This window comes from Elephas maximus, chromosome 11 (genome assembly GCF_024166365.1).
Source record: "Elephas maximus indicus isolate mEleMax1 chromosome 11, mEleMax1 primary haplotype, whole genome shotgun sequence".
Lineage (NCBI taxonomy): Eukaryota > Metazoa > Chordata > Mammalia > Proboscidea > Elephantidae > Elephas > Elephas maximus.
In genome coordinates, this window is record NC_064829.1 from 27454675 (window position 1) to 27480057 (window position 25383).

Here is a 25383-nt window from a genome sequence, read left to right on the forward strand (position 1 = left end):
CGGCACGGGCAGCCGAGATGTGCAGTTAGCTGCCTACCTCAGGGGACGGCGTCTCCGAGCCTCCCACCTCCATCCTAGGGGCGCGAGGAGCCGGCACCAGAGGAGTAGAAAGAAGCGTGCGAGGCAACGCGACACAGAGGGTGGGACAGGAAAAGGGAGAACCGTTCAGCTCTCTGGAGGGGCTGGCAAAAGGGAGCTGAGGGCTCGGGCAGCGCGACAGCAGGCGGCGAAGACAGTCAGGGACGTTGGCGTACCTGCCAAATTCCTGTCTGAGGGTTCAAGTGGAGCCAGCGTATCGCCTCACATCCGGGTATCAGGAGACACTCCGCTGCTTCTGCCGCCACCGCCGCCTCTCCCGCGGCGCAGAAACACCGAACTTCCGGCGACAACGGCGACGCCTCGCCCGTCAGATGGGAGTTACCTGTGACCGTCTCGGGTGCGCTTGCGCAACGCTCCTCTTCAGCCCTAACAGGCTCAGCTGACGTGCCCAGCCGACGAAGATGGCCGCCACGCTCGCTGCGAGTCACGCAATTTTTCACCCCCGCGCGGACGGCTGGGCGTCGGGGAAAGCTGAGCCAGAGTCCATCCTCAGCGCAGGCGCGGTGGGAGGCCTCGCGTACGCGCCTCGGCGGACAGGCGCCTCTCGGGGAAGCGGCGGCGCCCCCTGGCGGCGGCCGCTTACCTTCCAGGAGTCCCACCCCCAGCCTTGGGGGTTTGTCTAGGAAATCCTTAACAACGGATAACCTTGTCGCTTTCAGTTACTTTTCTCTGCCTTCAGTTAAATGCTTTTGATCTTCGATATGTGTCAGTGTAAAGAAGGGAGACAACTGACCTGTCTCCCTCTTTCCCCTGTGCTGCACCATGCATCAAAAAAATGAGGCCTTCGCCCTCTCCTTGCACACTTTTCTTCTTGTGTATTGGACCATAAAAGCCAACGAGAAATTGCAGAAGGTTCCACTAGGTTTAGTCAGGGCAGATGTTCAGACAAAACTGTAGCTCCTCGAAGCTTCTAAGGATAGAATCCAGGGTTCTCCCACTAGAATTAATAGTTCCCACCCAGAGTTTTTTCCCAATGTAAGCCATTTGGCATATACTATTTATGTATCGGAAGGAAAATTAAAAAGTGATCCTATAGACCTATAATTCTGATCATATATTTACCTCCACCTGCACGCAGTGGTTAAAAGTTTGGCTGCTAACCAAAAGGTCAGCGGTTCAAATCCACTAGCTGCTCCCTGGAAACCGTGTGGGACAGCTCTGTTCTGTCCTATAGTCTCATTATGAGTCTGAATGGCCCAAGGGCAATGGGTTAGAGTGTCAGAAAAGTGATATGATTTCTTTTAGTTGTGTAAGCCACTTTATCTTTGTTGTTGCTACTGTGGAATTGATTCCAACTCATAGAGACTTCATGTGTGCAAAGTAGAACTGCTCCACAGAATTTTCAAGCTGTGACCTTTCAGACCCTGGGTGGTACAAATGGTTAAGTGTTCAACTAGTAATCAAAAGTTTGACAGTGTGAGGCCACCTGGAGGCATCTCAGAAGTAAGTCCTGACAATCTGCTTCTGGAATGTCACAGCCTTGAAATTCTGTGGTGCAGTTCTACTTTGCACACATGAGGTCGCTATGAGTCAGAATGGACTTGATGGCAATGGATTTGGTAGGATTTTTTGTTTGTTTGACCCTTTGGGAGCAGATCGCCAGGCCTGTCTTCACCAACGTTTCGGCTAGTAGTCAAGCTCTTATTTTGTGCCACACAGGGACTAATTAGTTACTTCTAGTAACTTTACTAACTCGAATTCTGGCATTAAAAAAAAAAAAATTCTGGCATACACACATAAAATTATAGTACAAGCTTCCATTCCCACAAAACAGGCCTCTGCTTCTAAGTGATCTATTTCACTGTATTTGTTGTATTGGTCACAATTAGGAGTATAATTTTACAAATGTCAGACCACATGAAAGTAGATGTACTGATTTTTGGTACAGAAGTAAATCATATTTAATGTATAATTCATTTCTAATTTATTCTAGATTTTCTTTTCAAAAATTATTTCTTAAACATGCTATGAAAGTATAAAGTCATTCACTTTTATGGGAAAATAAGCTTTCTTAGACATTATTCTTTATCATTTTGAAGTATATTTTCACTTCTGATTCATTAGCTCTCAATTTGTAGTTTGATTAACTCAATTATTCTGAAATATCATATTGGCAAAATTTGTTTTGCCTTCTATCAGTGGTTCTCTTTTAAAACAATCTATGAGCTTTGGAATTTGGTGCATTTAATTTAGTTGTGCACTACAAAATAATCATGATCAGCCAAATAAATTTCTCCCCTGACTGAGTTTTCAGTTTTTTCTAAGAAATAGTAAAGAATTTGGGTTTTTGCAAATGATGATCAATGAGAAGCCTAGCATTGAACTGAACTGATGGAGGAATGTAGGTCACAATTGAAATATAGAAATACAAGTTTTGGGTTCAGAAGGGGCCTGGGACTAGCAAGAGATAGTTTCTCAGACAACTATAAGAAAATATTCAACTTAAAGGAAGAAGTGTTTGGTAATCCAAAGAAAATGTTAGCTGGGTCTCTCTTAGTTCAAAAATAACTGAAAACCACCTCGAACTAATATAGAGGAAAAAAAGAAATTTATTGCTACTGTAAGTACAAACTGCAGGGGAACCGCTGACCTCAGGACATCCTGAAACCTGAGGTTCAGGTGATGTCAACAGGACAATGTCTCTCCAACTCTCAGCTCTTCTTTCATCTGTACTGGCTTCATTCTCAACCAAGCTCTCCCAACAACATGGCAAAGACTATGTTGAGCTCACAGCAAACTGATTCCAGTAAAGAGAGAGGTCCTTATGCCTGTGAGCTCCAGAGAAAGTCCTAGGGGAGAGCTGTGATTGGTTCAGCTTTTGCCATGTGCCCATGCTAGAAACAAACACTGTGCTTAGATATACAGAACTTAGATGGTTATCTAAATGGTGAAGGGTTTTTTTTCACAACATGTACACCAAGATTTGCAAGCTTCTGCCCTAAGCTCTGTTCCTAAATTCAAAACAGTAAACGTACTTTCTTGGACTTGTTTGGAGCCCTGGCGGTGCAGTGGTTAAGAGCTTGGCTGCTAACCAAAAGGCAAGCAGTGCTCCTTGGAAACCCTATGAGGCAGTTCTACTCTGTCCTATAGGGTCGCTGAGTCAGAATCAGCTCGAAGGCAACAGGTCTTATGCATGTGATTTTTGTTGTTGTTTTTTCAGGCGGGGGGCTTGTTTAAATTGTCCATTTTCCTTGCTGGCTCAGAATTGCCGATTGTACTTTTCTGGACTCGCTTATCGTTAATTAGGGCATCTACTTCTAAAAACTGGTAATGCAATAGTTGTCTTGCCCCACATACCACATTCTCATTTCCTTGTTTCTTGTGACTAATCTAAATGCCTGTAACATATGTAAAACCTCTGCTAATTTCCAGAAGACAGGGCAGTCTCATTTTCAAACTGACCATCCTGCTAGCAGCAAATAAAGGCTTTATCTTTGTTGCTCCACTTTTGTGAATTTTATTTCAGTACTCTTTTGACAGTTTTGTACTTATAAGAGTAAAAATTCTAACATTTCAAGCTAGAAAACAAAAACAAAAAGTATAGCAATTTACAGGAAACTTATGGGGCAATGGGTTTATGTTAATGAAGAAGAACAATTCAGAAAATGAGGGCAAAAATGGTTGTGCAACTTGAAGAATGTAATCAGTGTCACTGAATTGTACACGTAGAAATTGTTGAATTGGTGTGTGCACAGATGTGTATGTTCTCAACAACAAAAAATAAAATAAATTAAAAAATTATAGCAATTTGGTATAAACCAACTGACAATGCCATTTCAATTTGCCCTCCTCTGGAAGCCCCACCACTATTAGATACAAGAAATAATTCCCCACTTACTTGACAGGAGATGAGTAGGTATTAGCCAGATCAAAAAAAATGCATGTACAAAATCTGGAGAGGAAAATGAGCTTGATGAGTTCCAATAACTCAAATATTCTAATGCTATTGAGAGGAAATGGATTAAGAGGTAGTCAAAGCCCAAATTAGGAAGCGCTTGAGGACAATACCAGTAAGTACCCAGGGAGAAAGGTGTAGCAGTCTGCTACCATAAAGATTTCAGCCTTGGAAATTCCATGGGGAAGTTCTACTCTGTCCTGCAGGGTCGCTATGAGTCAGAATCACCTCGACAACAACTGGTTTGGTTTGGTTTGGCTCAGCACTAGGGATGCTGCAATCAACAACACACACAAGGTCTCTTCTTGGAGGAGCATACATTCTAATGGAAAAGACAAGCCATTATTTCACAAATATTGATTGAGGGCACATTATGTGCAAGGCACTATTCTAAGTGCTAAGGATGCTACAGTGAACAGAACAAATACAAATGCCCTTTCACAGTTGACACTCTTGTGTCAGACAGTAAATAAGTTATCAAATAAATGCTAAGAAGGAAACAAATATGGTAATAAATAGAGCAGCAGTGTCCAACAAAACTTTCTGCAATGAAAGAAATGCTCCATATCTTTTTTGTCCAAAAGAGTAGCCACAGCCACATATAGCTATTGAACACTTGAAATGTGGCTATTGCAACTGAAGAGCTGAATTTTTAATCTAACTTCATTTTAATTTAAATTCCACACTCAGGCACAGCTTGATCCAGCAGCTCATTACTATCACCATGGGTTTTTGTCTGTTTATTAACTCTCCGTCCTGAGACTCTTTATTCTCATAGTACTAAGGCAAGTCCCAACACAACAACCGAACGAAAACTTTCATTTTAAAATTTTCCCCAATGAGTCCTATGAACATTAAAGTTTGATGAATATTGTTGCGTCATAACATCCTAGAATTCTGGTGATCAGGGATTAAGTTCATGCTGGAGATACAAATTAAAGCCATGGTTTGGAGGAGATTACCTACCTACAGGAGAAAGTATTCATACAAAGATTACCGTTTAGGGTACGTTGAGAAAGGAGTGTTTCAAAAGGAAGTGCTTATGTTGAACACTGATGAGATGCTGAGTACCACAAAGATAGAAAAGTTTGTCTTGGAGGTTTCTGATCCCCTTTGAAAAGCAACGTCAGTGAAGTAGTTTGCAAAGTGACCTAGAAGTGATGAAACAAGTAGAGATAGCTCATTCAAGAAGTTTTCCTGTTAAAAAATGGGGCAGTAGCTAGGGCTGAAGCAGAGAGAACTTGGCTTTGTTTTTAAGGTAAATTTGAATGCTGATGGGAAAAAAATCAGTAAAATAGGAGAAAGAGTAGAGTTAGAGAGAAATAACTGAAGGAACGAAATTCTTGAGAAATTGAGAGATGGGATCCAAACTACTAAGAAAAGGAGTTTGTCTTTGAAAGGAGCGACATTACTTTTAGCCTTGTAAAAGGAGAGAAGGCAAAAGGATGGCATCTGTTTTCTGAACGTGTGAAATATTAGTAGAAAGATTTGGTAGTGAGACTGTAGAAAGTTTGAGGGGGACAGAAGGTATGAAAGAGTTGGTGAGCTTACTAGAAAAGAGTAACAGTCTTTCTGGGCAATGTAAGGTGCCCATCTGAGGTTTATGATCAGAACTTAAATGCAAATAATAAGTTAAATTGGGAGATTTTCTTCAGGTAGGTTAGGCAATGGTGAGGTAGGTTCTGGGTGCTCTGTCGATCTAGAGTTAGAATAATCTTTTGGGCTTCTCTTAGAACTTCCCTTTATTCGGGGGGATATTCGGAGGGGTGTAATGCACGGTGCCTTGCCGCGAGAAAACGTGATGGCGACAGGCCTCCGAACTGGATTTGATCTCCCCAAATTTTCCTCTTGCTGGAAATTTCCTCCCAGACCAGCCCTAGCCGCCCTCAGCAGTCGCAAGGCACACCTCCAGGCACCAGGGGGTGCAGTCGTGCTCCTCACGGCCGGAAGAGAGCCGGATCAGCTCAACCTCTACGTTTCCGCCGTGCGTTCGCAGGGCTCCGCGCGCTCTTTACGTCCGGAGCCCCGGGAGTAGGAGTTTCCGGCCATTCATACCCCCGTTCGGTCGGGACTCTGTTCTCTGGTCTTGTGCGCTATCGGGCCGAAAGAGTGACGGCGCCGCTAGGATGAAGCTCGTGAGGTGAGAAGGCTACGAAGCGGCGTGCGGGTTGTGAAGGGAGGGTTTGGGCCGGAGTTGGGAGACTGGCTTCCCCAGCTGCAGGAGGCGCGAAAGCCGCGTGCGCGCGCGCGGCCTGGTAACGGCCTCCGGCGCCAGCCGCTCCCGTCCGGGTCTTGGCCGCGCGGGCGGTGCTGCGGGCCGGGCTTCAGACTGGGTCGCGAGGGATCGATCTGCTCTTCCAAAAGGTGGACGCAAAGGCGGGGACGTTTCTTCCCACTTAATGTCTTAAAGTCTTTCACGGTGCTTTCCCGGGTTTACGAGCTCTTTCGCCTAGTTACCGATACCGATTTTCTTTTCGAGGGGGAACTCGTGCTCTAGTCTAGGTTACTTTTCTGGCCCGTCTCAACTCCTGAGAACAGGCTACTATGAGTAGGTCCATGTGCCCTAAGGAGGCGGGAGCCATCGAGAAAAATTGTATGCCTTCCGTGAGAAGTTCTTTAAATGAATGCGTTTTTCGTGATCAAATTGTTATCGTCGGTTTAAATGAGTACTTAGAAGCAGCATGGCTTTATCTGGAAATATTGAAGTGTACTTCTAAAATATTTTAAATATATATATGTGTAGCTTTTTTGATATAGCTTAAGATATTGTTCAACCTACATTTTCTATAAGGTAGACTTTTAGGAAAATCTCCCAATATTCGTATTTGTGGCTAATTACACAGATAATAAGTTTTACTTCCATTTTTTCTCTTCTTTGACTTTATACTTTGTCCGTTAGCTGTGCCTACTGAAGACTTGTTTACCGGTTTGAGTACTTCATTCCATACTACCTGTAAATACATATGGTTTGGCTATTTTTCCTTTTAACTGATCTCGAAACAAAGGGGTAGAGGCTTCTACTAAGTGAGCGGTTATATTTAGTTAGTTTTTTTGTTGTTGTTCTGTTGAGTCAAGGATTGTTAATGTCAACGAAATTCTTACTATTGTTCACCTGTTATTCTGTGCGCTGGTAATAGAACCATTAAAAAAAAAAAAAAAACATCTCCACCTTGTTGGAGTGGTAAAGACAGACAAGTAGATACTTTCTGCTATGCATGAAATAATATAAAATTCTCAGTGTTTCTGTAGATCGCATGCATGGTTAATTTGTAGTCCATATTTATATGGAATGTAGCTTTGGAGAAAAACGGCTCAAATTTAAAGAATATTTTTGCAATTTCTGAATACCTTCCAGTCTATATCTATTTACAGTTAGGTTTTATGTAATATTCTTTGGATTCAGTTTGTCCTGTTTAAAGGCATTTCGTGTTGCGACAGAATTTTCTTGTAATTTTTAATGGCTGTAGTGAAACCAGAAGGTCAGTGGTTCAAACCCACCAGCCGCTCTGTTGGAGAAAGATGTGGCAGTCTGTTTCTGTACAGATTTATAGCCTTAGAAACCCTGTGGGGCAGTTTTACGGTGTCCTATAGGGTCACTATGAATCAAAATCAACTCAACAGTAGCGGATGATGTTAATGTACTGAAACCCATTCTGTGACTTCGGTAGAATATAGAAACAAAATTTCTTGCTGGAAAATGTGTTTTGCCTGGAGGAAATGATGTTTCACTGACTAGCTTGTGTTTTCATTTGGCTTTAATCCTGTGCCTAAGTCGGTGACACTATCGTTCATATCCTTACAGTCACTCTAACCAAAAACCTGGGAGTCTTGTCCCTGACTTCTTCCTCTCCCTGATAATCCTTACGTTTGAGAAATCACTAGATTTTGCCAATTATTCTTCACAGAAGTATCTCTACTGTCCAATTCTGTTTGGTTTTTGAGTTCAGATAGTGTGAGTTTGGATACTGAAGGAAACCATGTTATCTGGATCTCCTTGATTCTAAATTATGAATAGTAAGTAGAAAGATTTCAGGTAGTGAAATTTTCATCAGAAAATAATTTGAATTTATTTGACTCCTGGGCTCTGATAGAAAGGAATAACTCTCTATTTGCCCTCTCCACAATACCTTCTCTTTCATTCCAATCACCACAACTGAAGTGCAGGCTCTTTTTTTCTCCCCATAGACTCTCTTTTTTTTCCTCCTTCTGAGGTATATATTTCATACAATGACAGGAAAGAAAGAAAAGACCAAGATGGATGTCAGAGAACCCTCTGAAACTTACGAACATTGAGCAGCTAAAGTAAAAGGAAGAATTGATGAAGCAAAAGAACTGAACAGAAGATTTCAAAGCGTGACTCGAGAAGACAAAGTATTATAATGACATGTGCGAAGAGCTGGAGATAGAAAACCAAAAGGGAAGAACACGCTTGGTGTTTCTCAAGCTGAAAGAACTGAGGTAAAAATTCAAACCTCGAGTTGCAATAGTGAAGGATTCTATGGGAAGAATATTAAACGACGCAGGAGGCATCAAAAGAAGATGGAAGGAATATACAGAGTTATACCAAAAAGAATTAGTCGACGTTCAACCATTTCAAGAGGCAGCGTATGATCAGGAACTGATGGTACTGAAGGAAGAAGTCCAGGCTGCTCTGAAGGCATTGGCGAAAAACAAGGCTCCAGGAATTGACGGAATATCAGTTGAGATGTTTCAAGAAATGGATGCAGTGCTGGAGGTGCTCGCTCGTCTATGCCAAGAAACATGGAAGACAGCTTCCTGGCCAGCTAACTGGAAGAGATCCATATTTATGCCTATTCCCAAGAAAGGTGACCTAACTGAATGTGGAAATTACATAACAATATCATCAGTATCACATGCAAGCAATATTTTACAGAAGATCATTCAAAAACGGTGCAACACTATGTCGACAGGGAACTGCCAGACATTCAGAAGAGGACGTGGAACCAGGGATATTATTGCTGATGTCAGATGGATCCTGGCTGAAAGCAGAGATACCAGAAGGATGTTTACCTGTGTTTTATTGACTGTGCAAAGGCATTCGACTGTGTGGATCATAACAAATTATAGACACCACATTGTGAAGGATGGGAATTCTGGAATGCTAATTGTGCTCATGAGGAACCTTTACATAGATCAAGAGGCAGTTGTTCAGACAGAACAAGGGGATACTGATTGGTTTAAAGTCAGGAAAGGTGTGTGTCAGGGTTGTGTCCTTTCACCATACCTATTCAACCTGTATGCTGAGGAAATAACACGAGAAGCTGTACTTTATGAAGAAGAACGGGGCATCAGGACTGGAGGAAGACTCATTAACAGCTGTGTTATGCAGATGACACAACCTTGCTTGCTGAAAGTGAAAAGGACTTTAAGCACTTATGAGTCAGAATTGACTCGATGGCACTGGGCTGGGTTTTTAATGAAGATCAAAGACCACAGCCTTCAGTATGGATTGCACCTCAACATAAAACAAAAATCCTCACAACTGGACCAATGAGCAACATCATGATAAACAGAAGATCGAAGTTGTCAAAGATTTCATTTTACTTGGGTCCACAGTCAACAGCCATGGAAGCAGCAGTCAGGAAATCAAAAGACGCATTGCATTGGGTAAATCTGCAAAAGAATTCTTTAAAGTGTTGAAGAGCGAAGATGTCGCCTTGAAGACTAAGGTGTGCGTGACCCAAGACATGGTATTTTCAGTTGCATCATGTGCATGTGAAAACTGGGCAGTGAGTAAGAAAGACCGAAGAATTGACACTTTTGCATTGTGGTGTTGGCGAAGAATATTGAATGTATCATGGACTGCCAAAAGGACGAACAAATCTGTCTTAGAAGAAGTACAACCAGAATGCTCCTTAGAAGCAAGGATGGTGAGACTGCATCTTACATACTTTGGACATGTTGTCAGGAGGGATCAGTCTCTGGAGAAGGACATCACGCTTGGCAGAATACAGGGTCAGCAGAAAAGACGAAGACCCTCGATGAGGTGGTTTGACACAGTGACTGCAACAATGAGCTCAAGTATAACAACGATTTTAAGGATGGCACAGGACTGGGCAGTGTTTCGTTCTGTTGTGCGTAGGGTCACTAAGAATCGGAACCGATTCGACAGCACGTAACAACAACAAATGAAATGCCATGTATGTTTCCCAAATATGAAATTTTTGCACAGCTGTGTATCCCAACCTCTGTCAAGAGACACAACATTACCAAAACTTTAGAAAGTACCCGTAAACCCCTTCTCAGTCAAATGTCTGGCCCTCTCTCTCCCGAGGCAACCAATTTCTTGCACCATGGTTTAGTTTTGCCTGCACTAGAAATTGTACACTTGGAATCACGTGTACTCTGTAAAGCTTCATTTACTCGGTGTAATGTTTTTGAGATTAATTCATGTTGTGATGTGTATTGATAATTCCTTTTTATTGCTGAGTAGTCATCCGTTGTATGTTTAAAACAATGAACATTGTTGTACAAGTCTTTTTGTGGATTATAGCTTTCATTTCTTTTGGGGAAATACTTATGAGTGGAGTTGCTGGATCCTGCACTACTGGATATACCCGTATTCATAGGTATGTGCTGGTTTTACAGGAAACTGCTAGATCATTTTCTGAAGTGGTTGTACCATTTTACACTCCTATTGCTAGTGTAGAGCTCTAGTTCCTCCACATTCCTTACCAGCTGTCTTAGTTCTAGTGCTGCTATAACAGAAATAAATGGGTGGATTTAACGAACATGTATTTTCTCACCTTTTAGGGGGCTAGAATTCCAAATTCAGGAAGGCTTTCTCTCTTAGCTCTGGGGGAAGGTCTTTGTCTCTGAGCTCCTGCTCCTGGGCAGTCTTCATGAGGCTTGGAGTCTCTCTTCCTTCATCTTTGCTTCTCACTTGATTGTTTAATCTGTTTTGTATCTCAAAAGAGATTGACTCAAGATACACCCTAGCCTAATCCTGTTCATTTGTGTAACAAAGACAACCCATTCCCAAATGCAGTTATAACCACAGGCATAAAGGTTAGGATTGACAACACATAATGTGGGGGGACGCAATTCAATATAGCAGCATTTGTTGTCAGTCTTTTTAATTTTTGCCATTTTCAGTTGCATTTTTCTGATGAATAATGATGTTGAGCACTTTTTTACCCGTTTATTGGCCATCTGTATCTTCTTTTGTAAGTATGTGTTAATAATCTTTTGGTTATTTTTATCGTGCTGTTTCTTTTTATCATTTAGTAGGGATTCTTTGTATATCCTAGATAACAGTCCTTTGTCAGATGTATTTTCTCACAGTTCGCTTATTCATTTCTTTATTTTGAAGAAGTCTTAATTATTAGCTTTTTATTTTATGGTTATTGTTCTCTATGTAAGGAGCCCTGGTGGCTCTGTGGTTAAGCACTCTGCTACTAACCAAGAGTCAGTGGTTCTGACCTACCATCTGGCTCTGTAGGAGTGAGATGTGGCAGTCTGCTTCTGTGAAAATTACAGCCTTGGAAACCTTACGGGGCACTTCTATGAGTTGGAATCAACTCGATGGCAATGGGTATTTTTGGGGGAGTTCTCTATGAACTTTCAAAGAAACCTTTAAAACCCAAACCAGTTGCCACCTGGTTGATTCCAACTCATAGACTCTGTAGTACAGATAGAACTGCCCCAGAACAGGTAGAGTTGCAGGGAGAGGCTGGTGGATTCGAACTGCTGACCTTTTGATTAGCAGCTGACCTCTTAGCCACTGTGCCACCAGGGCTCTAAACTTTTACATATCCTCAAATCATGAAGTTATTCTCCTGTATTTTCCTCTAAAAGCTTTTTATGATGTTGACATATAAGTCTGTGATCTATCTTGAACTGGTTTTTGTAAATGTTCTTTTTTTCCTGGTTCATTTTTTCCATATAGATTTCCAGTTATTCCTCTCTGCATTGGACTGCTGTGGCACCTGTGTAGAAAATGAGATGACATGTGGTTCTGTCCTGGGCTCTCTATTCTCTTCCATTGATCTATTTGTCATTCTTGACATCTTGATCACTGTAGCTTTAACCTGGATGCTGCTCTAGCCACCTAATTTGTCTTACTTGAGATTGCACTTTTGCCTTTCTAAAATCTGTCTGTATATCTGCCCCAGGTTCTCTTTAAAGTGTGACTCTTCTAGAGGAATTCTTAAAGAATGCTTGGGGCTCTCCATGAAACGAACTTGCTTAACTCTTCCCCAATCATTTTCTTCAACTTAGTGTTCCATCACATGTACCCACAGTTGTCTTTGGGTGGTTACCCTGCTTGGCTGGTGACTGAAAAGCTGGAGGTTTGTGCCTACCCAGAGGCACCTTGGAAGAAAGGCTTGGCAGTCTACATCTGGAAAAAAAAAAACAGCCACTGAAAACCCTGTAGAGTACAGTTTGACTCTGACACACATGGGGCTGCCTTGAGTCAGAGTCACTCATGGCAATTGTTGGTTGGATTTTTTATTTTTTTTAGTACCCTCAATTACCTTGCACATGGTGCTGTTACTTACCACTATGTCTTTATTGTTCTGTTTTTTCTTTCTTTGTATTTGGAGTCCCTAGGTGGTGCAAATGGCTGATGCTCAGCTGCTAACTTAAATGTTGGAGATTCAGGTCCACCCAGAGGTACTGAGGCTTGGTGATCTACTTCTGAAAAATCAGCCATTGAAATTCTATGTAGCACAGTTCTACTCTGACACACATGGTATCACCGTGAGTCAGAATCGACTCAACAACAGCTTGTTTACTATGTATTACCAACTTTTTGGAAACCCAGGTGGCGTAGTGGTTAAGTGCTATGGCTGCTAACCAAGGAGTCGGCAGTTCAGATCCGCCAGGTGCTCCTTGGAAACTATATGGGGCAGTTCTACTCTGTCCTGTGGGGTCACTATGAGTTGGAATTGACTCAATGGCACTGGGTTTGGTTTTTGGTTTGGACCAACTTTTCAGACTTCTTACTAGAAGCCCACCAAGATCTGACTCCCTCCTCCTCATGCCGCGTTAGGTTCCTGGTAATAACCTGTGCGAATTTCCATTTGCATCCTACAATCTATGGTTATTTTTAAGTATCTCATATGTCTCCCCTTCCTACTAGACTTTGTGCTCCTCGAGGGCCTTACTCAATTTTAATCTTCATTATCAGGCATTGGGACTACCACATAATAGATAATGGTAAGTATTATTTATCAAAAAAGAAATCTTTGGACTTGCTGGGATGTGTTTTTACTTTTTAGAGACCTTTTTTGCTTTTACTTCATGGTTTTCCTTTACTTCCTTATGGCAGATTGCGTGATAACTAAGGTATTTTTATTTTTAGTTTAACCCTGCCTGCTTCCAAAAAAGATTTGAAGAGCCTTACAGCAGCACTGGAGCCCTGGTGGCACAGTGGTTAAGAGTTCGTCTGCTAACCGAAAAGGTCAGCAGTTCAAATACACCAGCTGCTCCTTGGAAACCCTATGTGGCAGTTCTTCTTGTCCTGTAGTGTCGTTCTGAGTTGGAGTTTACTCCTCGGCAACAGATTTGGGTTTGTTGTATATTAAAAGTTACTACTCAATGGGGTAATTAAATAAAAGATAAAAAACAAAATTCTAGGATAATATAGTTATTATTGATAATTAAATTTAGAGTTAAATTAAGTAATTCTTGTCTGGTGAAAAAAATACTACCAATTCACTGAGAGAAACTTTCCTTGACATCAGATACTAAAAGGAATGGAACACATGAATGTTTATGCGAGGACATAAGTAGATTTTAAAGCTTATGACTTGATATAACCCAGACCAAGTAATTTCCCCTCCTGTTCAAAAAAAAAAAAGTACTTTAAGGGTAGATTCACATTAATCGTTGAAGTGTTTCGGCCAGTGTTATTCAGTGCCTGTTGCAGTCCAGAATTAGAATGTGGAAGATACAAAGAGCTCATAATCCTCATTCTCAAGTCGAGCGGGGGAGAAATACAAGTCATCCTGCCTGTACCATTTAGTCTTAAAGACGGCATGATCAAGTGTACAGAGTACATACCAAAGACTAAACCACTTGCTGCTGGGTCGATTCCAATTCATGGCAGTCCCACGTGTTTCAGAGTAAGGCTGTGCTTCACTGGGTTTTTATGGCTGTGACCGTCCAGAAGCAGACCATCAGGCCTTTTTTCCAAGGTGCCTGTGGGTGGGTGGAACCACCCAGGGACTTCTCCTTCAAGACTAGGAGTTTTGAATATGGCCTGCATATTAGATGATATTGTAGGTGAGCATTCTTTTTTTTAGATGTGGTTATGATGTTATGGTTATGTGAGAGAATGCCCTTAATTAGAAAATGCATGCTGAAGTATCATAGTGCCTGTAACTCTACTTTCACATGGTATGTTAAAAGTGTAACTATGTGTAAAATGGCAGCATTTTAATAATTTCCGAATCTTTCAAGTTTTCTTCCTCTGCAGTGTTTTATAATAAAAAGTTTGGGCAGAGGAGAAAACTAGATGAAGTGGGGAACAGATGGATTATTCAGTAAATATTATTGAGGTAACTGGTATCCGGGAACCCTGGTGGGGTAGTGGTTAATTACTATGGCTGCTAGCCAAAAGGTTGGCAGTTCAAATCTGCCAGGTGCTCCTTGGAAACTGTATGGGGAAGTTCTGCTCTGTCCTGTGGAGTTGCTATGAGTCGGAATCGACTCGATGGCAGCAGGTTTGGTTTTTTATGAGTTTAACTGCTATCCAGTTGGGGAAAATAATAAAGGCAGATTCTGAATCCTCACTATACAGAAAAAAAAGGTGAATTTTTGTGAAGGTTTACATAGCAGATTAAGTTATCATTCAACAATTTCTGTACGTATTGTTCAGGGAAAGAGGCTGTTTTTACAAACTTCAGTTAGGGAACATCTTCCTAAGCAGATTGTACACCCCAGAAGGATTGACAGATTTAATAACATGAATGGGGGAAAACTGCATGATTAAAGATATGACAAAACAAAAATAAAAACTCAACCTAATTGAACGTGTGCATAAAGTGAAGAAATAATTATATTCATAAACTGATATTCAGTCTCATAAGTAGTTGCCATTAGATGCCATCGAGTCGGTTCCGAGTCATAGCGACCCTTTGTACAACAGAACAAAACACTGCCCGATCCTGCGCCATCCTTATAATCGTTATGCTTGAGCCCGTTGTTGCAGCCACTGTGTCAGTCCATCTCATTGCGGGTCATCTTCATTTTTGCTGACCCTCTACTTTATGAAGCACAATGTCCTTTTCCAGGGACCGGTCCCTCCTGAAAACATGTCCAAAGTATGTGTGAGACGCAGTCTCACTATCCTTGCTTCTCAGGAGCATGCTGGCTGTATGTCTTCCAAGACAGATTTATTTGTTATCTTCACATTGTAGGTTGTTACTGAGTCTTTCTCCAATCCTAATTCTGCCTTCTTCTTCATGTAGCCCGGCTTCTCGGATTGTTTCCTCAGCATACAGATCTAATAGGTATGGTGAAGGGATACAACCCTCACATACAACTTTCTTGATTTTAAACCCCTCGTTCTGTTGGAATAACTGCTTCTTGGTCTATGTACGGGTTCCACATGAGCACGGTTAAGTGTTCTGGAATCCCCGTTCTTGGTAATGTCATCCATAGTTTGTTACAATTCACACAGTTGAATGCCTTTGCATCGTCAGTAAAACACAGGTAAACATCTTTCTGGTATTCTCTGCTTTCAGCCAGGATCCATCTGACATCAGCAGTGACATCCCTTGTTCCATGTCCTCTTCAGAATCTGGCTTGAATTCTTAAGTAGTTAGGGAAAAACAAATTGCCTTTTTTTCCCTATCAAACTGACAAAAATTTAGAAAGTTAATAACAACTAGCCAGGGTGAGGGATTGCATAAATAGATTCGTCATGGCAAAAAATTGGAAGAAATCTACTGTCCATCAACCAGGTTAATAAATTATGGTATTTTCATATAGTGAAATACTGACTCGATGGTAACTAACAACATCCAGCTCTTAGAATGTTCTTTATTTATTGAAGTGGAAATATTTTAACATTAGCCGTTAAAGGAAAGCTATAGGTTATAGAAGTTATTAAAGCATGGCCCAGTTTATGTAAAAACAAATCTTACATCTGTGCTTATGAATGCATGTGAAAAGGTAAGGGATCAGGAAGTGAGGTTATTTTACTCTGTACTCATACAGTAAGCATGCATGTTTTTTACTGCCAATTATAATCTCTTGATTTCTTTTATGTGGTTTCTAGTGGGTCTAGGATCTTGTATGTCTGGATTTAGGCTGAGCTATGTAATGGCTTAAAGAATTGGAAGCCTCCAAATGACATTTTGTTGTTACTATTGTGCCTCTTTAGAACTGTTGAGGATATAATTCAGGAGAAGCTGAAATTGTTAGGAAAATTATTCATAGGAATTAGTGCAGATATTCACGTTCCAGAAATTTCACCCTTTTCAACGCAATAAAAATTATTTTAAAATGTTAAGAGTGACAGTTTATGGTTTTGTTCCTATCGTCTTTATAGGTTTTTGATGAAATTGAGTCACGAAACTGTAACCATTGAATTGAAGAACGGAACACAGGTCCATGGAACAATCACAGGTATATCTTTTATAAACAATTTTTTCACCCTCATCTTTTCCACTTGCAAATGAGAATTCTTTCATGGTTGCCTAATGAACATTATTGTAGTATAGATCGTCGTCCTTTTTTTCATTTTTGGTATTAATATTTCCTTTTATTTTGATGAAAATTTATTCAGTAAAATCTGCTCCCATTCAGCAGTTTCTAGACATAATGATCAGTGACATTGGTTACATTCTTCACATTGTGTTAGCATTCTCATTATTTCTGTCCTAGTTGTTTCACTCTCATTCACTTAGACTCCCTGTCCCCCAACTTCATCTGTGCTTTAAAATAGCTCTTGTCTGGTTGGTCTTATACAGATGATTTTTAAAAGAACACAGTACTCAAGGGTAACAATCTTTACTTTTTGAGCTAAACTGTTACTTAGTTTAAAGGTGACTTCAGGGGTAATTTCGATTCAGGGTTTCCAGAGCAACTAAGTGCGGTAGTCTCGGGATCTTTGTAGTCTTGACTCCAGCCTCATTAGCTTCAGTAAGTCTGGATTCTTTTAAGAATTTGAAGTTCTGTTACATCTATCAATTGCATCAATTGTGTTCCTGCAGATTGTCATCCTTTTTGTCTGAATTATTTCATTGACGTTCCTACTTAAGCCTCACCTTAAGAATTGCTTGCACTATAACCAAATTGAATTTCCCACCTTATCCTGTGTGTGACCCCTGTAGTCCTGCTTTTATGCCTTTGCCTGGAATGTTTTTCTGAAATACATTTTACTGTTGTTAGAATTTTGTGGCCCCTTTTAGAGCAAAAAAGGAGCCCTGGTGGTGCAGTGATTAAGCACTTGGCTGGTAACTGAAAGGTCGGTGGTTTGAACCCACCAGCTGCTCTGTGGGAGAAAGAAGTGGGAGTCTGCTTCTATAAAGATTTCCAGCTTTGGGAACCCTATGGGGCAGTTCTACTCCGGCCTTTAGGGTCGCTATGAGTCGGAATGTCACCAAGGCAGTAGGTTTATTAGAATGTAAAGTCCTTGAGAAAGTGGGGTGGGGAGGGTTCTATGTCAGACTATCTTAGGGAAAATAAGTGGCAAATACGGGAGTAGGGAAAAAAAAAAGCCTACTGCTGCCTAGTTGGTTCCAACTCATAGCAACCCTATAGGACAGAGTAGAACTGCCCCGTAGGGTTTCCAAGGAGCAGCTGGTGGATTTCAACAGCCGACCTCTTGGTTAGCAGTCAAACTCTTAACCAGTGTGCCACCAGGGCTCCAGGGCAGTAGGAAGATGATCATAATTTTCCTGCACCAAGATAATCAAACTGTTAGCTTAACATTTTGCAGTATTTTCTTTCCATCTTTTTTCTTAATGTGTCTGATGCTTTGTTTTAATGATGTTGTATATTTAGTTTTATATTCAAGGCTCACTGAAATTCTTTGCTCATGGTAGGTGTTCCAAGAAATTGAAAAATTTCAAAAGAATTGATGAGCTAAATCAAAGAAAATACTGTTTTAACTTATGTTCCCACCCTCTGAAATAATTTAACTGGTATTTGTGGATATGCTAGAACTTTGCAACACTAGTCGCTTTGAAAGGAATTCAGTATAGCATAATGTCTTGACGTGGTCTGTGACCATATCTCAGGAAGTGTAATTTTTGTCCTGCTGGAATTCAGTAAAGAGCGACTTAGTCTGCTCTGTCCGGAGTACAGTGTTAGATGTTGTGGAGGAACCAGTTATAACCATAATTTGTGGAAAGGACATACTGATTACTGTGTACTGCTGCTTTCCTCTTTGCTAAGATCCTAATTGATTTCAGCAAAATCCTTTACTTTCCGTAAAGTTTTCTCCAGTTGAGATCAGTATCTCATTCTTCTAGCTAATCCAAGGGGAAATGGTTAACTCATTCTGCAAACCTTGAGTTTTTATTGTGTGTCAGATATTGGTAGGCACTGGACAGAGGTAGATGTTACAAACTTTTAGTATGGGGTGGCACTGAGGAAAGCTGGAATCGGTAGGTGATGTTGAAGAAGTGTGTGATGGGAGCCAGGGGAAACTAATCTTCGAAAGGAAAGAATGGGCTTTTGAAACAGAATAACAGCATGTGTATAGGCATGAACCATAACAGACTTGGCGAGTGCAGAGAATATCATTTTACTTGCAGTGAAGTAAATATTGGGATTAGCTATGGGGGAGCAGTAGGAACTGAGGTGGAGGAGACCAGCTTGTGAAGGGCCTTGAATGCCACACTGTAGAACTGAGATATTATCCTATTGAAGGATTTGCATAACCAGTTGGCATGAGATTAGCATTTTAAAAAGACAAGTGGTGATGTGTGGAAGTTGGACATGTAGAGAAGAGACAAGAGTCTAGCTAGGAAACTTATAAAGAATTAAAGAATAAAGAGGATTTGACAGATTCAGTTGCTGTTTAGAAGGTTGAATTGAATGGACTTGGTGAATCAACGAGGGGGAGAGGTAGCATCCAAGGATGAAGTGGCTTCTAGAGTACCAGGAACTTCCCTCCATATCTATCCTCACCTGCAGAGAAATGTTTCTGTCAGGATAAATTTCCTGTAAGACCTTCCATTTCTTGTACCATTAAGACTAGTTGAGATTGAAGGCTACCTTGTAGTGAAAAAAAATAAAAATGCCTTCTTGTCTTCACAGTAGGCAAGGTTAGTTAACTTTGGAGAATTCAGTGTCCACAGTGTTGTTCTTAGCTAGGAAATGACAGTGTTTTGGCATGTCCTCTAACTTGAGGCCTAGAGAATGACAGCAAATAACAGTCTTCATTTACTCCATAAGAACACAGGGATGAAGAAAGAGGGGTGTGGAGTAAAGAAGGAAGAAGATAAAGGAGAAGTGGTGGAAAAGAAAAAGGGAATGAGACTAGACATAAAAAATATGAGGAAGACAGAAAGAAAAGGGAATGGTAGCTCAAAAAAAGAAATAAATGAAACAGGAAGAAAAAGGAATTGTGTTTTTTTGGGTGGCTTGTGTCTTTTTTTTTCAAATCAGCCTGGAAATTTGAAAGTAATGAATGAATGCTGCAAGATATGGTTGTGGGAGGAAAATAGACAATAGTCAGAAATTTCAACAAGAGTGCAAAGCAAAGTATACTTGAATTTTATCAAAGCAAGTACCTTGTTGCTGTTAGTTACTGTCAAGTTAGTTCCGACTCGTAGGGGCCCTGTGTACAACAGAATGAAACACTGCCTGGTTCTGCATTGCAGGCACTGTATCAGTCCATCTCACTGAGGGTCTTCCTCTTTTCTGCTGACCCTTTACTAAGCATGATGTCCTCCTTCTCCAGGGACTGATCCCTTCTGATAACGTGTCACATACTTTAGACATGTTATCAGAAGGGACCTGGGCAAATCTGTGTAATGTGTTGTTTTATTTCTTGACTGCTCCTTCCATGGGCATTGATTGTGAGTCCAGGTAAAATGAAGTCCTTGACAACTTCAGTCTTTTCTTCATTTATCATGATGTTGCTTATCGGTACCTTACTTAAAGGAAAAACAGATACGTGAAAACTTTTATGCAACCTGAATTAGTGGGTACTTGTTAGTTTTTAATTTACAGAGATTTTCTTAAGGAAAAAATCTTTGATTAGTAAGCATTCAAATATTTTAATTATATGGATCGATTATTATGATAGAGATTTTCCAAGAATGTTTTAGCCAAAAAGCAGCTGTTTTTAAATAGCCTTTCCATGTTGTGTTGTAATGCAGTGTGCATCATATAAATAATATTTTGACATAGAAGCTATTAATTTTTTATAAGTCCAGTAAGATTGCAAGAAACCCAGATTACAAGATTGAGGAGAGGAATGAAGATGATGATGATGGGCCTATTTTTCTTGAAACTTCGTGGCCAAGGGAAAGAGAAAAGGCAACTTGTGCCAAATGAAGATAGGACGATTAGAGTACATTTTTTAGCAGAGAGGAAAGAAATTGTGGAAGGCAAAAACGGTACAGTTAGAAGGAGGCTGTGTAAAACAGTAGTAGCTAAAGTCTCTCCTGGAGCCAGATTGTTGGGGTTCAGAAGCCCAGCTTCAGCACTTACTGAAGTCAAACCAGTTGAGCTGTGCTCCTTAGGGTTTTCAAGGCTATGGCTTTCTGGAAGCAGATTGTCAGGCCTTTGTCTGAGATGCCTTTTGGTGAGTAGCTGAGCATTTAACTGTTGATGCCACCCAGGGACTCCCAGCACTTAATAGCTGGGTGTTTAATTTTTTGTATAAGTTACACATTGACATGATTTAAATTTTTTAATAGTGTTAAAAAGGTATATATGATTTTATTCTCTTTTTCACGCTCGTCAACTGAACACCTAATTCCCTCCCCACGGAAAATCTGTTGCAAGCTTATCATGTATCCTATATGAATATATATACAAATATGAATACATATTTTAGTCCTCACAGTGGGGTTAACCATATTATCTGCCATATGAATGTTGAGGATTAAATTTAAATGTTTTAGCATGCAGTTCCTGGAACACAGAAAGCATTCTTCCTAGCTGATAGATCAAGGTCACCAAGGAGATGGAATGATATCAAAAGCATATTACATAATCTTGGGAATGAAGTAGACCTCTTCTTCCTCTCACTGCAAGTTAGGAAGAAAGCATTAGTAATACTGAAAAATTTGAGGTAGATGTTGGGAAATTTGAGAGAATTCATGTTTCCTGGCCTTAATTTTCTAAGGAAAGAAATTATCCAGGTCCTTAGTGATACCATAGGAGCCCTGGTGTTGCAGTTGTTTTGTGCTTGGCTGCTAACTGAAAAGTTAGCAGTTCGAACCCACCAGCAGCTCCAAGGGAGAAACATATGGCAGTCTGCTTCCATAAAGATTACAGCCTTGGAAACCCTGTGGGTGGGGCAGCTTTACTCTGGCCTATAGGGTTGCTGTTAGTCGGAATCAACAACGGTGGGTTTGGTTTGGGTTTTAGTTATTCCCTATGTTCAGATATCATCTGGTAAAGGCTCCGATAATCAGGTGTTCCTGCTATGTTCATTTTTTAAAACCTTGCTTTGTATCCTGCAAATCTCTTACTAAAATAATGGCTTTATGGATAGTTTGGGGCAGATCACTCAGAGCCTCTGCAACTTTTTAATCAGAGTACTAATAAAAACAGTAACTTAAAAAAAAAGTACAGTTAAAGTGACATGTTAAATTCCTAGTAAATGAGGAAAAACTCTACAGTAAATATAGAACTTTAAAAACAAAGGTGAGGATAGTTTGGTGGAATGAGATGTGAGGAAGTTGTAGAGGCAGTGTTCTAGTGCAGAAAGATCTAGGAGAGCTGTGCAGCAAGTACTTACCAGCCTGAGACAGGAGAAGGGTGCATGGGCACAGTGGGCATAAGGCACATGTACCAGTCAGGGTTCCTCAGGTGGCTTGCTGCACTCACTTCTTTAAGCATGCTTAATTATGCAAAAAAGGTCTCTTGTGAAGGAAAGAGTTCTGATTTATACTGACCTTATTTCCCCACTTACCAATTGCATGTGTGCTAAATTGTGTCATACAAACTTGTATTGTAGCAGAACAGACTACTCTTTGACAATATGGTATTTACCCCGGCTTGATAGCTTAGTTGGTTGCCTTTCTTATCATGCTAATAATTGCCTTTTTTTTTTTCCCTTTAGGTGTGGATGTCAGCATGAACACACATCTTAAAGCTGTGAAAATGACCCTGAAGAACAGAGAACCTGTACAGCTGGAAACACTGAGTATTCGAGGCAATAACATTCGATATTTTATTCTGCCAGACAGCTTGCCTCTGGATACACTGCTTGTGGATGTTGAACCTAAGGTGAAATCTAAGAAAAGAGAAGCTGGTAAGTTTGAAGAATTACCAGTTTTTGTGAATGGTACTCTCATACCATTATTTAGTGTTCAAAATATAGACATTTATAAACAATAACAATTTTTGTAGTTTAAAATTTCCTGTATTTGGCGTGGCTGCACGTCAGTATTACAGTTCCTGGTGTTGCTATTAGAAAGGCTGAAGCCATTCTTACTTCCTATATCTTCGCGTATGGCCTGGTCCCCCCCTCCCACCCCTACTTTGGAAGATTTGGAGATTGGCCTTTCATTCCTGATGTTCTGAAATTTCTTAATGACTTGGTATAGCATCTCCCCCTCATTTTTCTGGGTACTTTGTGGAACCTTTCATTGTGGATATTGTTGCTCTTTGGAGTTAAGAGGAGTGCTAGTGGCACAGTGGTTAAGAACGCGGCTGTCAACCAGAAAGTCAGCAGTTTGAATCCACCAGCTGCTCCTTGGAAACCCTATGGGACAGTTCTAGAAACTTACTTGCATATCTTTGATAATTTTTTTTTTCTCCTTTGTTAGCTCTGTTTTTTTCTTTCTGGAATTCTTAATAACTGGATGTCTAGATTTATTCTCTGTCTTCTCTTTTCTCTTTTGTTGTTTTCGGAGAACTTTCCTTGTCTTTATCTTCCAATCTAGCACATACAGGCAATCCTGGGTTAAAACTTTCAGACAGCTTCCCTTTTGTGTAAGTTTGCCCTTACTTTAAAACAATTGAACCAACCCTAAAACCGAACAAGCCGAATGCCGTCAGATTCCGACTCATAGCTACCCTATAGGACGTTGTAGAACTGCCCCATACGGTTTCCGAGGAGCAGCTGGTGAATTCAGACTGCTTAGTAGTTAGTAGCTGAGCTTTTAACCACTGCGCCACCAGGGCTCTGACAACCCCTACTTGCAACAAATTCTTCACCATAACTACCTTCACTTGCTGTTCTTGCAATTTTTAAATCACTGAAAAGGCTTTGAGCCTTTTCTTGCATTAAAGTAAGGCTAAATAAGAACCGTATGACTTACATACAGATTCAACTTAAAGACACATCTAGGAATGGATCTCATTTGTAACCCGGGAACTGCCTGCACTTAATATTTAAATTTCCTTGCTCTCTGATTACTTTTTATAGAATCCTTTTCTTGTTTATGGATATATTTTCTTATCAGTGGTAGAATATTAACTATATTTTTTATTTTTGAAGTTTTATTCCATGCTTTGTCTATTGTCTCTGGTTTCTCTTTTTATTTAATCTCTTTATTTGATCTTTTACTTTGAGGGTTTTACTTAAGTATCTTGAGAGCTTTGGCCATTCGTGATTAGTTAACATGAAACCTAATAAAAAGGAAAGTCCTGGGGAGGGAGGCTAGATTCCTTAGCAGGTGGGTCTTTCTGTAGGGCGATTCAGAAGTGAGTTGGCCTCCTTACTAAGGAGACCCAAACTTCCAGTAGTACCTGGATGTCTTTTTGGAGCTGCTTTTCTCACTAAAAGATTCTGGTCACCTGCCTTGGCAGCGAGTGTTATTGAGATGGGCTGCATGTTTTATAGACATTCACTTACCGCAATGACTTTGAGACATTTTTGCCCTCTACCCACTAAGAAATAAATTTTTCATCATGACCCACTCATACATGTAGCTGAAACAAAATCATAAAGAATTACAGCTGCTCATTAAGAACTATAATGAGAAGAAAAACTGTATGTGTCTAAATGCTGTTTGTGGTGGCCAGATAACATCAGTACAGAAGAGAGTTGAACTTGCTTTTTCTTTTCCCTTAGTTGCAGGAAGAGGAAGAGGCCGAGGTAGAGGAAGAGGACGTGGCCGTGGCAGAGGAAGAGGGGGCCCTAGGCGATAATGCCTTTCAAGATTACTGTTTCAAATTGATGCGTGATTTGGTATATTTTTTTGTACAGGTTTTGTTTGTTTATGTCAGTTTTTAATAAACATAAATGTGAGACAGAGTTGTCTATTGTCTGTATCAAAGTTTTAGTAGTTTCATGTACGTTCATTATGTTAACACAGTAAGAGCTAAGCGTTACTCCTAGACAGTCCCAGGATAATTCCATTCTTAGATGATCATGTTTTGAAGTTTGAACTAAAATTTTTATTTTATGATAAATGTGTCGAGAATATATACTTTTTTACTTTACATCCAGTATTTTCTTGTTTCATTCTGACTCCATTCAGTAGGACCTACCCAGAGTAAAGTAGTAACTTCTTTTTGGTATTTCAGAAATTAAAGGCTTGTGGAATGGCTTCGAAAATTGATTGTTCTTTTTCTAAGTTTTATTCCAAGGAGACTTGGGTGCTTGATAAAAGGTGATAGTCATTTTCTAAATCAGGGGTCAGTGATTTTGTTTTCATTGTTAACAATTTTTGTTTGTTGTTTCATAGATCCCCAATAGAATATAGTTTTGAGCTCTCCTTGGTTGAAACTGCAGATAATATTCCCTTGTTTATCAGTTGTTAGTGCCAAAACCGTCTGTTAATACGGAATGGACTTGTCATTGGCTCCTTATCAAGTACTTGAATCTTTTAAGAACAAAAGGACAGATACTTTATTTTACAGCAAACTAGATTATTTCCAATTGTTAATAAGGATCTTTTTCTTTTTTAACGTTTTAATTGGTCAGGCTTAAAGAAAAATACCTTTTTAGTGTATGCAATTCCTTGTCAGACTCACGACCATTTGTTTCTGTGCTAAGAAAAAAAGTTAATGTTGAAGATGTGGGGGAACTAAATCTATGTTTTCATTTGATTATGTATTGCGGGGTTTTTTGTGCTTTTTTTTTTTTTTTTTTAATGAGAAGGAAATTTTCTGTGAAGATTAATTACCTAAAAAATAAGGCCTGGGCTCTGTAAAAGGGTTACTTAAATTGAGAGATAGCAAGAGCATTGTGTGCATGTTTGTGTACTTGTTTTAAAGAAGTTACTGTAAACATTTGAATATATATATTTAAAAAAACCTTGTTTCATCAAGATAAT

General features: G+C 40.1%; 2 protein-coding genes across 5 annotated transcripts in view; one reads left to right on the forward strand and one right to left on the reverse strand.

Moving 5' to 3' along the window:
• The window catches only part of ESCO1 (establishment of sister chromatid cohesion N-acetyltransferase 1), a 119908-nt gene extending 119321 nt beyond the window's left edge, over window positions 1-587 (reverse strand). For 2 of the 4 annotated variants that reach the window (XM_049901941.1, XM_049901940.1), the window contains exon 1: window positions 38-587. Coding sequence is in view for 1 of the 4 variants with exons in the window: in XM_049901943.1 (XP_049757900.1) it covers window positions 38-73 (36 nt within the window). In the remaining 3 variants the exon portion in view is untranslated. The remainder of the gene's footprint in view (window positions 1-37) is intronic. The other 2 variants (XM_049901942.1, XM_049901943.1) reach the window with 2 other exon arrangements.
• A 5389-nt stretch (window positions 588-5976) lies between these two features.
• SNRPD1 (small nuclear ribonucleoprotein D1 polypeptide) lies at window positions 5977-24355 on the forward strand. The gene is made up of 4 exons (XM_049901950.1): window positions 5977-6134; window positions 16518-16594; window positions 22218-22409; window positions 24177-24355. The coding sequence occupies exons 1-4, from the start codon at window positions 6121-6123 to the stop codon at window positions 24251-24253; spliced, it is 360 nt and encodes a 119-aa protein (XP_049757907.1). The 5' UTR covers window positions 5977-6120; the 3' UTR covers window positions 24254-24355.
• Window positions 24356-25383: the final 1028 nt, after the last annotated feature.

Bases quoted from the DNA above. Each gene is read 5' to 3' on its own strand.
- SNRPD1 (XM_049901950.1), top strand. The intron at 16,595-22,217 runs GTATATCTTTTA...TTTTCCCTTTAG, and splicing joins GGTCCATGGAACAATCACAG to GTGTGGATGTCAGCATGAAC. The intron at 22,410-24,176 runs GTAAGTTTGAAG...CTTTTCCCTTAG, and splicing joins ATCTAAGAAAAGAGAAGCTG to TTGCAGGAAGAGGAAGAGGC.